Source organism: Cuculus canorus, chromosome 7, assembly GCF_017976375.1.
Source record: "Cuculus canorus isolate bCucCan1 chromosome 7, bCucCan1.pri, whole genome shotgun sequence".
Taxonomy (NCBI): domain Eukaryota; kingdom Metazoa; phylum Chordata; class Aves; order Cuculiformes; family Cuculidae; genus Cuculus; species Cuculus canorus.
Window position 1 is genome coordinate 31,154,632 of NC_071407.1, and position 13,793 is coordinate 31,168,424.

Sequence of the window (13,793 nt, forward strand, 5' to 3'; positions counted from 1 at the left end):
TGATGTGTCTTCTTAAATATTTTCAGCTGCTGCTAAACATTAAGGTAACTGATAATTTACCAGGCATTGAGGATTGTCTGTGTTTTCAAAGAAAAAGCTGCCTTTATTCAGCATTTCTACAGTTGTTGAATTTGGTGTAACTTTCATCCAGCATGAAACTTTTCAACTGAACCATAAAGCTAAAACAGATTCTTGCATAAATTGGAACCAGAGCTTCTGCGGTGGGAACGTATTATCAAATAATGGTATATACAGGATCACTTTAGTAGAAGCATCCAAGTGACTTATTTAGCCAGAACAACTGTTAGGGATAGGTCAGTACGGATTAGGAGCTTTGCGCTGCCCTGGATTTCTCCTTTAGGGCAAGAAGGAGGAAAATAGCCATTTTACGCCTGTTGGAAGGAGAAGCAGAGGGGCAGAGCTGGCTGCCTTACTGGGTAATCCTTCTCTTGTTTCTCTCCAGCTGCCAAACTCCTGGCAGGGCTTTGCAGTAGCTGCAGTGAGTCACGGGTTCTCAAGTGTGTTACAAACAGCGTGGAGCACACAGAATTCATCCTGCTCAGCTCTGGCCACACAGTGCCGAGGGTGCTGGAAACGCCTGGCCAGAGGGCTCAGCTCTCAACAGAGGTGTGCGTGGTGGGTGCTGCTGCCCAAAGTGACATGCTGGTGTAGGTCACCAGCTCAGTTTTCTGTTTCCTAGCCACTTTCAGTCCTGGGGTGCAAGGCAAGGGAGCACATTGCAAGCATCCTGCCCTGGCCCCGGTGAGCTTGGAACTGGGACCTTGGCTGCTAGAGGGAAGATTCATCTTTCAGCTGCTTTCAGCCTGATTCTCCCCTTGACCGGATCAGACACAGCTCCCGGTGAAAAGCAATGAGCTTCAACTACTGTCAAGTGATGAATGTGTAAAATTACCCTGGGTTTAGATAAGATGGGAGCTTGATTTTTCTTTCAAGAGTGCATCAAGCTGACAGTGCAAGCTTTTTTCCCCTTTTTTTACCTAAGGGTAAACTGCCAGAATTTGTCCTCATTAAGTGTACTGAACACAGTTCCATTCATTTAAAAGGCTGTCTGGTAGGCAAAAGCCAGACCAATTCTTTTTTGATATCCTAAAGCTTAAATGCAAGGTTGGATTATGTTGCATCCTTTCTTTTTTTTTCTTCTTTTTTGTTTCCTCTCATAGAAGTGTCTGTAACCCAAATGCACAATCACTTCTCAGTGAACTTTTGAATGAGCAAACGGATACCTGGATGGTTTGACTTGCTGTTTGTTCATCCCAATTATTTACCTGCCAGGGCCAGCCCTGTCCTGGATCACTCTTGGGTAGTCTGCTTTCTTCTCAGGAGATGGCTAATTCCAGAGCTGTCATATTTTGTAATTTAACTTGCAGCAGGTACTTCCAAATCCAGGCATTTTCCTGATAACTGATCTTTTTGTGGCCTCATTACAAAATACTGCGCTGGTTTCAGCTGGGACAGTTACTTTTTTTCCTAGTAAGGCAGGAAATGCACAAGAAGCTGAGGGGACACAGCTGGGACCTATGGCCCAAACTGGTCGAAGGGGTATTCGACACCACATGACATCATGCCCAGTATTTAACTGGGGGAGCTGACCAGGGGCGGAATTGCTGCTCAGAGTGAGGTGGGTGGTGGTTTTCTGGGTAATAAGCAGTTGTGCTGTGTATCATTCACTTCATATATTCTTCTGGTTTTACTGTTGTTATTTTTCTCTTCCTTTTGCTGTTCTGCTAAACTGTCTTTATCCCGAACTGTGAGATTTACCCTTTCTTTTTGATTCTCCTCCCCATTCATCCCACTAGAGGAGGGGGATAAAGAGAGCAGCCACATGGTGTTTTGTTGCTGGCTGGGGCTAAATCACAACTACTATAGACATGCCCATGGCACAGAGCGCTTTGCTACCAGGGCTGTTTCAGCATTGTGGAGAAAACACAGGGAGAAAAGTTTAGAACTTTTGTTTGCGTTCTCTCCTCCTTGCGTTGTCCCACTTGCCTCTTGCACTTGCTCTCCCGGTGTTTCCCACTGCAGCCCAGCCATGGTTGGGTGAGTTCATCCGTGCCAAGGAAGTGAGCAGCCACTTCTCAAGGCACCCAGACTTGGTACTATGGGAAGCTGCTGCCTTCTTCAGCTTGTTAAACCTCCATCAGCGACATCTGCCAAGCACGACACCGTTGCATGAAGCAGAAAGTACATAGCATAGGGCAGAGAGGATAATTTTGAGCTTGAGAAAGAAAGTCTTGCCTTTAATTTGAAATAAAACATTCAGATTATCAAGGTAGCCTTGTTAGTTATATACAACTTTAACTACTATGTAAAATTTATTTTTTTTAAGTGTTGTAATGATTTTGATCTATAGCTCGCACCAAAGCAGATGATCTCTTACTACCCAGTGACTTTCTTGCAACATGTGTCTCCTATGCTTCGCAGCTGTATCTGTCAGCAGGAAAGCATAAGGTCCCTTGAGACTTCCAGACTGATTTTTTTTAACAGATCTAGGTGGTTCAAACAGGCACACGAAGGTGGGAATGTGTGGGGTTGGGCTTTTTCTCTGGCGTTTCTGTGGGAGCTAGTATTTCAGTGCAGTAGAAATGCTCAAGCAACAGCAAGCCACTGCTTTTCAAAGCAGGAACCCCTGCTCCTCCAATATTATCCTATTATGATGACTTTATTTCTTTGTGAGCAAGAGCCCGATATAAGCGTAATTGTATTGCATGATGGATGCTGGCTGAGTACAACAGTGACAGATGCATGCTGAAACTGTGTGAAAATTTTTGCAGCCAAAGCAAAACTGGCAAATGTTTGGCTTTCCGCCAGCTTAGCTTGCGGGTGCACAGTATCTGACGGTTTAACTGCAATGTTTACAGCACTGAAAAGCAGTTCTAGGCATGGTTCTTGTCAGCAGTAGAGAGCAGATAACATCTCTTATTTTGTTGACCCATAATGCCCCTCAAGTATTAGAAAACCCTCTTATTTTTTTCCCCGCTCTGCCTTCGTCATATTTTCTGTTAAATGCTTAAGCAGTATGGAAAAGCCCTCTCCTCTGATTCTCTTGAAAGAGCACAGCTGCAAAAAGGATTGGGCACTTTAATCATGGAACTTTACTTTTTTACATAAATAGGGAAAAGTCACCTCCTGTATCCTCTCGTCTTCTCTTCAGAAATGCTTTTTCTTTCTCCATAAGAATCTCTTGCATTCTAGAACAGCTGTCAAGCATCACCGGGAAATTGCAGTGTAAAGGAAAAATATGCAATAAAAAAATTGTTCTGCCAGCTGCAGAGGCAGGGAGCAAAGGAGCAGAAGGTGCTGATCACCATTTTGCATGGTGCACTTCTCTTGAAGCATGATTTCGCGCGATGGCATCTGTCCCAAGGTGACATTTGTCTGCTCACATTCCCTTAGGAGGGCAAGAAGGGAGCTCCCCATTTCTGTGTATTTCTACAGTTGTGTGTCTCTGTGTGCATATTAAACACTAATTAAACCGAGCACAGGGATAGAATGTCTATAAACCCTCACTAATAAAGCCCACTATTCGGCATTTGTGTTGACAAGATGACAGGCTGGTGTAGGCGGTGGGAAAGCAGCGGCCACACCTGCTCAGGGTGCAGCTTTGCCATTTACTGTGGACAGTAATCAAGGTCTAAAAATAGCCTAAACCAGGATCTTGCTAATGTTTATACTAATGAATAACTTGCAGATACTGGGCTCCTATACCGTCTTCTGTAGTCCATGACCCATCCTCTTGCTCCTGCTGCCCTGTGTGCCACCACAGCCATGGACAAAAGCACTGAGCAAAGGAAGTACAGATGGGATCCCTGCTGTTGCTGTTAGGTGTTTTGATGTGAAGGCAACTGACTGCAAGCAACTTTGTCCGAGTGCTCACACTCCTGTTCATGAACACGAGCCTGCGGGTGGGCGTGGGCATCAAGGCATAGGGACTTGCGGGAAATGAACCCTAAGCAGGGAAAGGACAGCGGTAGCAATTTCAGAACAAAATGAAGCACCAATAGCTCGGTGACCATTTTTCATCATCTCCAGAGTTCCTAGTATTTGCACTGTTTCTGCTCCTTGAGATACGCAGCTTAGATATGCAAACAAAACAATGTCTCTGATCTTCCCATTTGGACCCAAAAGGGGAAGCAAAAATACATTCATAGATGCCGATGTTGGTACAACCCTGTGCAAAACTGGGGCAGCCGCTGCAAGACTGTCCTGTGGTCCAGAGAAGTCCAGAAAGCAGAAGGTGGGGACCAGACCCTCTGTACTGCATAGGTAAGAGGGTGGCAGCCTGCTTTTAAAGGTGATGGTAGTTGTATGGAGGGGAGGAACCTCTTCTAGGAGTCTACTTTCACAGTGATGTCTCTGGGGAAGAGCATGAGGTAAATTGCATGAGATCTATTCCTACAGGACAGTGCTGGCATCATGCTTATAAAGTAATACACAAATACCTAATATAAAGATAAAATCAAAATGCTTTGAAGACCTACTAGGCTATTTTGTTAATTGATCTATAAATAGAAGTTCGATTTTAATGGAAAAGATTAGCTGCAATTGTCCACATTAAATAGTTGGTTTCCTCTTCAGTAGGCATCCTTAAAACAGAATGACGTCTTTTGGTGCATTTTCAATGGGTCTTTCCTGTTCTTTCTTCTTAGAATATCTTGCATGGTCATAGAAATATATGATGATGATAGAAGCAATGTTCAGTAAAATGATGAGCAGCATGATCCAATATGAATATCCGTAAGTGTGTGCAGATTTTATATGTGTCTGCAGTAAAGAAAAACATCCATGGGCCAGTTCTATAGACAGACCATTCCCTTCGATGTTCACAGGAAAAAGTATCATGCTTATAAGTACAAAGATCCCTAGAAGATACAAATACAAATATTAGGGGTGGAATTGTAGTATTATTTTGTAGCTACTTGTAAATAGTCCACTAAAATTGGTTAAAATACCTAGACTACGACAGAAATCAATCTAACGTTTTTCCATTAGTAAAATATGAGGGTATTTAAAGAATTTTTGTCCCACCTAATGGTATCTGACAGGTGTTTTGACATGGGTAACTATATCTTCTGCTAAAATTAATGGATTCTTACTAACTATTCTTAGATAAGGCCTTCTAATGTAATTATTTTTTATTGAATTTAGTGCTGATGAATATAATAAATTCACCTTTGGGTGATTTGCAGAATGCCTATTTGGTATGAGCCCGAATTCACGGGGTGTGCAGTATCACAGATAGATATCTATATCAGATAAAACCTTGAGCAACCTGGTCTACATTTATACTTTGCTCAAAAGCTTAGACCTAGAAACTTCATGTTCTTTCCAACATGAATTATTCAACAGTTCTGTGATAAGCTAAAATGAGATGTCTCATTAGATTTGTATCTATTTCCTATAGCTTTCTGAATATAAGTGCAGTTCAGTTACTTTGACATTTAGCTAAATACGTTTACATCTCGGCTTTATAGTGCTAACAGAGTTATAACCTCTGAAGATTTCTCTTCCTTCCCTCTGGGTACACTGTACTACAGATGGTCCCTCAGACACAGGTTCAGGTTTTTGCAGGACACTGGACTTTCGGGGGATCTAGTAGGAGAATTGGGAACCTTCAAGATACACTCGCACATCAAATGATGCATGATTTTTCATACAAATATGCCCACGGCAAAATAGCTTTCCAGGTCATAGCACTTAAAGGGCTCTAAAAAGTAACCGTAATCCTTAGTCGATATGGAAGTTTACCCTCTCACTAATATTTTTTTTGGAAGCCCATGGTCCTTTCATTTCAGGTCAAATCTTGCAGATTCACACTGCATAACGGGTGCTGTGCTCAGGAAACAAACAGCATTCTCATCTGATGAGACAACGGTTGTCTCAAAAGCTGAATAATTCTCTAACCAAGGCTTTTGCTCACTTTTCTTATCGTGTTTCAAGGCATCCACAGCTGTTGCAGCATTTATCTTTGTACACTGTGCTAGCCACAGCTGGAAAAAAAGGACTATACTCCTCTATATATTCCCTGTAATGAAGACTACATTTCTAGACATAAATAATATAAATAAGAACTTTATATATATATATAAATATATATAAATAAGACCTTTCCACTAAGGTCTTATTTAGGGAAAGGCTGCTTGCAGAGTGTGGCTCCAGGACAGGACATTGGCTGTGGGGGTACGTGGCTCAAGGGAGAGCAAACTCTGGCTCCACCAACGGAACAGCTTTGGACCTGAAAAGCTTTTGAAGGACAAAATGCCCATGCGGAAGCATTCTATAATCAGATGTCTTTAAAGAAATTTTTCCAACCACAAACCTAGCACTAGAGGAACACATAATCCTCTTGAGACAAATTGAGTGTGAGAGCTGGAGTCATTAGCATAGCAACATGAAGAGGATGGGAAGGTGCGTTGGGAGCAGCCCTGCTTTAGCCAGCCGGGTGAATGAGAGGTTATACCTCCAGGGAGCTGTCTGATAGAGTTCACATCTCTAACGATTCAGTGTCTCTACCATTTTTTTCTGCTTAGGGAATGTTAAAACTTACTCTGATCCATGAAATTGTTCATTGGAGAAGGATATAAATTTTGCCATGACTCAGCCCTCCTAGCAGCTGCCCTCCCCATTTTAATGCTGTTGTGGATGTATTCAATTCAACAAACTTTTCGGAAATTAAACTGGAATCCGTCCTGTAGGTTTGGTATGTAGGTAACCCAACAACAAATACACTATATATACCCTAAAATAGTGACATAAGGTTTTAAAGAGGTTGCAAATTGCACTGTAGTCACATCCAGTGCATGCTTTTCTGTTATGGTTTCATTCTGTAGTTGTCAGCTCACTGTTTTTCCATGCCCATCGTGCATGAAATGATGCTACTCCTATTTAGGATTTTCACTACCACTTTTGCTGCCAATGAATCTAGACAACTCCTCCTGATCAACGGTGCCCCTTCAAGTACATTAATACTATTTTACTGGTACTTAAATGATAGTTTGCAGGTATCCCAGCAGACACAGTTAAAACCCAAAACCAACTGAACAGAATACTTTTCCAAATATTCCCTTTTATAGATATATATTTCTTAATCTTTGACTTGATGCTAATGCAGTATTTATCTGTACTATAGGCTGAAAGTGGTCAGCACAGGACTTATTACTTACCGCATAAGGAGTTCCAGGTATAGACTCCAATTGGTCCCAAAAATGTCTGGTAGGGATTACTGACAGCATTAGTGCAGGTAAATCCAGAACTCAGAAGGGAACTCAGCAAACCAAGAACCAGAATGACAATAATTGCGGTGATGACACTTTTTGCCTTGGTGTTACTCAGGTTATCTGCAACTGAAATAGAGAAGCTCAGTATTCCTAGTTCAGATGACCATATCGCTTACTGACATTGTTGTAATTAAAAGATAGTAACCAACGATTTGGCTGATAGGTAGAAATCTGTCTGTAGCAGGCTCAGTAGGTTTGGACACAGCACACAAACCTAAATCCAAGATAGGGTGAAGATACTTGGGACACATCTAAGTGCATGGCTGCTGATCTTTCAGGCACACAAACTTCCTGAGCGTCAGGCTGGGTAGTAAACTTCTTTCTGAGTACTTTCATAAATATTTCCTCTTGACAAGGCCAGACAGAAATTTTATGCTCAAAACAGTTCAGAAAACTAGATGTTCCTCTGCCCATCATTCTTGAGATGTCTGGCAACATCTGCAGATGCCCAATTTAAAACTTGACTCCAATTGCTGTTTGATTCCTTTTAATATAGTGGCATATCCTCATATGGAATAAATCTGACAAGAGAAACGGCTTCTAAAAGTCCAGTAAAAGCTGTTAGCCTGGAAGGGTCAGGTCCATTTGTAGAACAAATGCAACTGAGCATGCTCTTTCATGGACAGTTGAGCTGATATTTGTACTCCGAACTAGATCTGTCTCTTACCATTTTTTTCTTGCAGAAAATAAAATGATGGAGATTACTTGCTCCCTTCTTTTCAAAGAAAGAAGCAATTCCTGCTTTTTTTAAATTTTTCTGTGAAGATTAGGTTGTGGCTCCCAAGGGTCTGTGCTTCATGCTCAGGGGTGGTCCTATGCTTGCCAAGCGGGAATGTGGGCTCCAAGCTGCCAGCTCAGCCCTTCCTGTTGTCTCCTGTGCTTAAGGTCTCCACTTCTGAGGATGTGTCAAGAAGTCACATCTTAACATTGAGGATCCTGGTATCTCTCCTTTTTCCTCCAGCTTACAATAAATTATACACATAGATTGTTGCCTGGTATAGATAGGTCCATAAATATATACACGGCCACCCATATATATATACTTGGCACATACAGTCAGCCCCTCCAGGATTGTGATCAGTTTTGTTGGTTTTGCCTAAATGGTCCTAGTTATTTGACATCTTGCTGATAATGAGACAGAAATTTGAATGCAATATACTTGAAGTGTAATTGCAGCATAGATGCATTAAATATATTATTTTCCTCCTTTCAATTTAGAGATTGAAAAGGCAACTATGATATGCCTGTGGTTGCCTTACCCTATAGCAAACACAACAACAATGTTTTCAAGATGTATTCAAATGAGTGTTTTGGTAGACAGCCACTTGCAAGAAAACTTCCTTGCTATGCTTTTTTTAATACAAAGCCATTACGGTAGACTATTCAGGTAGTGTATGAATTGGAGAAACCATAGCAGTATAGATATCAACAAAAAACTGTAAAAACCCCATAAAAAGAAAATAAACACTCATAACAAAGAAAAAAATGCTATTGGATATAAACGAAAAGGAGAGTTCTCTCTCATTTTAATATATTATTTCTGCTAGAAGTTAATTTCTGTTTGAGCAAATGGCAGGTAAGGCAGTGTTATGGAAATCAGATGCAAATTTAAGCAATTCTCCTAGAAGAATAGAAAAGACAGGCATTCAGGAGGCATCACTCAATTAAATGGAAGTGAGGATCCAGCCAGTTGTACCATGTACTCCTGCTGAAGCAGCCTTACTGCTGGGGTGTTGTCTAGGTTGAGAAATAAATCTGGAGCCAAATCAGACAGGTTTGTGTATTTCCCCCTGGCAGCCTCACTTAATTTTACCAGTCAGAATATCTCCAGTATTGACTGGCTACATCCATTGCACTCCCTAACTGATCTTCTTTATCTCTGACAGTGGTCCACAGCTCATGGGATGTAATTTCCTCAGGCTGCACCTATTCTAAGCATGCCTGCAACGATGCAAGATTAAAGATTTTAAACAAAATGCTATTCTCATGGCAGCGGATTTTTTTTTTCTAAATAAAGCAGTTTGTGCAAACTGAATCTACAGTAGCTGAGCTACTTGAATGGGATCGACAGCAACTCACAGCGAGATAACCTCTGCATCAGTGCAAAATAACTTAATTCCAAAATGAAAGCAGAGATTTTTGCCTTTGCCAGGTCTCTCCTTCATTTTTCAGTATCTCCTTTTGTCCTCCTATCTTTAACTTTTTTATGGTTGGGTAGAATTTCCTCAACTTTTACTGAACTGAGTGTGAATGATGTCTAGCTGACAGCTTGGAGGTCTTTTCTAAGCACTGCTTATGTGGAAGCTCTTACGAGGTCTACAGTTGCTTATGATATATAATGAATTGTTCATTTAGGAAAAAAAATAAACAACCACCAACAAAACAAACAAAGAGTTCAACCTAGTTTTCTACTTTTGAGGAGATCCCGCAGCACATCTGGAAATTGATGATAATGTTAATGAAGCTCCATCAATTTTTAAGCATTTGTCACATATTTTAAAAGTTAGAAAGTGAATTGATTCCTCTCTGCTACAACAAATTTCAAAGACTTCCTTGTGTGCTGTTGGCCTTGCTGGTTGCCTGTAGTTGATAAATCTTCATTTTACAGGACCCTTTGGTCATGCCTCTTCCTGCACCTTGCTCACAATTTTTACGTGTTTGACTCAGAAACAAACAAAGCTGTAAACAAGGTCTTTTACAGACTATTACAGATAGATAGTTCTCTTCTAAGACAAATCATTAAAACAGCTAATGAAGACTTTAAGGACTTAAGTTATTAAACAACTTGTAAATTCTACCAAATCGTTCTGCTCATCCCCAGAGCCTCCCAAGTAGCTGTATTGATTTATTTCTTTATTAAGGTCTTCCGTGGCAGTCTGTTAAAGCAGCTACACAGACCAGGCAGTTCATGCACTGTGCACTTGAAGAAACCATGTTCCTTTGTCTGTCTTTCATCTTTATGCTTGGAAATTTCTTTTAATGTCGTGGTTTCCAAAATAAAAAATTATCTTTGTAAATGCTGCTGAATAGCCATTAATAAAAGCCAACCTGGACTCCTGGTGCCAAGAACTCTGTACCCCCAAGCTATCATCTTTGTGATATCCGTTCTTTTCTCACATCCAAGTATGAAAAGGCCATTTCAGAAACACACTCTGGGTGCGCAGCAGAGACCCCAGTCAGCCCCTGCTTGCTGAGCTGTGAATTAAAACGATGCTTACAGATCTTCTTACTGTTATCTGAAATGTTAGAGTGGAGGAAGCACAGCACTTCATTTCTCTCAGTTATTCTGTGTTCTTAATTATTTAACCATTTTTTATTATTTTTTTCTTCTGTAATAATTCTCCTGTTGAGGGTAAATACCAAGAACTGCAGGTGCACAAAATGTAAGTTGTTTCATATCAATATAAGATACAGTTTAATTCGAATCTACTGGATGTTTGCTGAAATGTTGTTCTAAAAACCTTGTTTCCAAAACTTATTTCGGAGATTTTTTCTTAAATTACAAGGAGTCACCTAAAAATTGTGGATTGAGTGGGGGAAGAAGGGCCTTATAAAAGATGATAAGCTATGTTGCAATCCATACTTCACAGTCTAGCATAAAAATAAAAAAAAAAATGCAGAAGCAGTGATAAGGTTTGAAAATACTAACCAAATTGTTAAGTTTAAGAATAGCACTTAGAAATGGAATCGTGTGCTTTTAAAGGAAGAAATAAAAGGAATGCTCTCATCAATGTGTAGGTCCAACACATGTATAAACACCATATCTACCTTAATTATTGTTTTATGTGTTTTGTTCTTTTCCCTCCAGCAGCCCCACAAAATTTTCTATAAAAATGATGCTAATTTGATAGTAGGTGGCAAAATGTTTTAACTCAAACAATTTAACATAACGAGATTTGAGAAAAAAAAATCCTGGAAATTGAATTAGGCTTGTAATCCTTTAATAAAATGGTAATTGAATGCTGCTGTTCTGTTCCTCACCGAAAGCTTCTGAAAATTAACATTATTTTTACATTAAGTTCCTATTTTGACTTATTTCCTTGTTCCAGGGCATAGGCCAAGATCACAGGTAATTAGAAGAAGCTGCTGTTGGCAAGAATGCTGTAGCATTTCTGTGCTTTATGGGGATCTCATTTTACACCACTTAAATCCTCAGACTGGTCTACAGCTCTTCTCATTCTCACCTGAGGTGTTACAGTCACTGATGAACAAAAGAATGAGCATCAGCACCTGCCTTAGCGAGAAGGCACCATCCATCTCCAGGTGTAACATCACTCACCTTGGAAAGTCTTTTCTGAAACATGAAGTCCCGCATCCACAAACTGTTCGCAGGTACCGCTAAAAAGTCCGTAGGTGAGGCTGACGGTAACACTGGAGTTTGTTTGAGAAAAGCCAACCTCACTACTTATCCAGTGCTGTGTCGCCAGAACAACACAAATCATCACAAAAGAGCAAACACAGGTAAAAAAAGCAGATGCAAACGTGGTGGTTTTTTTTCTGGATGGCATTTCGTCAGATGGAGATTTTCCACGAGTTCAGGGAATTTTCTTCTCTTTAGTTCGGCTCAGCATGAGGTTGTTTCCTCCTTCTCCCTAGCTGGGATCTGCTCTCTGTGCTAGCAGAAAGCTACCTTGGTAAACTTTAAGCAAACAGCAGTGGTAATAAAAATGTAAAATAATTGAACTTTGATCTGGACAAAAGGTGTTGCCATAGTTACAACAAAACCAACCTGGCAAAGGGCAGGAGGAATCGTTGGCGGGTGGTTTACTATTGCCTTGCTGACCCATAGCTTGTCAGATCATGGCTCTGGAGACGTCTTCTAGAGCCTGACGCCGGCAGGGCCACGGTTCCGGGCTCCCCTTACTGCTGTCTGGGAGATATTTTACTCCCTGACAGAATTTTCTGGCCTGTTCTTTCTTTGTCTTTTGAAAGGCTGATAACCAGAGTGGAAAGAATTTTCACTAAATCTGTATCTAATGTGTTATAGTAAAGAATAATAAAATGCTCCTTCTCTGTTAAAATTCCGAGCTTTCTTAACAGCTACTCAACTATCTCATTAGAGACCTCTTTAAATTCTTTATGCCTTTTGTGAAACCACTGGATTGATCTTGGCTTTTGAGGGTAAGGAGATTCTACCTACAGTCAATAGATAATTTTCTAAGGAAGAGCTATAATTCTCTAATAAGTTTCATATGTTTTCATAGAATAACTCTCCCCTCCCCCCCCCTTTTTTTTTGTCAGGGAGGAAACAAATACCTTGAATAGGGATTAATTTCAGTCAAGTAGTGGATATGTAAAAGGAACAATATTAAAGAAAATCTGTTCTGGACTATGAAGCAAGAGAATGTATTCTTTCCTTCTACTCAAATTAACCTAAACAGAACCTAAAGACAGTACCAATGTGATCTCAAACAGAGCATGAATTGCTTAATTTTAAGACTGAAACCAAATTTCTACAATTTGAGATAAACCAGGCACCAAGGTCCCCATTTTGTTTGGGTAAAATCTGAAACCTGAATTAATAATCTATGGTTGGAATAAAGGAAAAGAGATTTCATTAGCTTTTATTTCTATTCTTATTTATCTATTTAAAATATTTGTTATAATGTTATTATTCCATATTATATTCAAGTCAAGCTTCTGCATCGTCCAGCGTTTTTAATCTTTGGAAAGCACTCTGTTTTAAAAGTGCTGCTAAATAAACCTGTTGAGCTGTCTTCCTGAAGCTTGACTGGTTTTACTGTAAAACCTTCCTGAAGCTTGACTGGTTTTTTTTTTACAGAAAGATTAAAGATTTATGAATTTGGAAGAGCAAGTAATTTTAGTTTCTTGAGGGGAAAAAATACCTTGTTTGTAACACAGTGATATTATACTGTAATTACTCTAGTGCCGATTTCTTGATTCAAAACTTAAAGCGGTAATCACATTTGAAATCAGTGTATCTTATTTCTGTGATGTACAACTGGTCTATATAATGCAGTCTTGTGTATTTTTTTTCAGATTATATATGATTTTTTAATACTTTTGGTGTCATTGCTCTATAAGAATTTATATGTTTAATAATAAATAATTCGTATACTTCATATATGCAGTTAACATATGTATATGGCAGAAGTTAGTCAATATATGATTTAAGCACTGAAGCCCAAAGGGAAGCTTTCCAGCCCTTTCTGAGACATAAGAAACAAGAGAAATGTGAGACCTGCCTCTCACTTGCCATCCAGTACTTCAGTTACATTTTAACCATAGCAGTATGAGTAAACTTTATTTGACTAATCCACCACCATAGGGTAATTAATCCAACAGTTCTGTTCACAGTGTAGTCACACACAAAGTGCACAGTCCAAGGATTTATAGTCCAAAGATATTTCTTAATGAATTGAGGTAAGAATCTGACAGGCGGCCATCAGCCCTGTGCCATCAGCTGTGCCAGTTGGCCCCTATGAAACATGTTTTAAAAAATATATGTTTAAGAATTGATATTCATCTTGGTACTAA

The 13,793-nt window shown here is 39.9% G+C and overlaps 1 protein-coding gene across 1 annotated transcript; it reads right to left on the reverse strand.

Moving 5' to 3' along the window:
* Positions 1 to 263: 263 nt before the first annotated feature.
* On the reverse strand, positions 264 to 11,929 carry CLRN3 (clarin 3). The gene is made up of 3 exons (XM_009563488.2): positions 11,575 to 11,929; positions 7,182 to 7,361; positions 264 to 4,880 (listed from the first exon to the last, which is right to left on the reverse strand). The coding sequence occupies exons 1-3, from the start codon at positions 11,801 to 11,803 to the stop codon at positions 4,606 to 4,608; spliced, it is 684 nt and encodes a 227-aa protein (XP_009561783.1). The 5' UTR covers positions 11,804 to 11,929; the 3' UTR covers positions 264 to 4,605.
* Between the last annotated feature and the right edge of the window lie 1,864 nt (positions 11,930 to 13,793).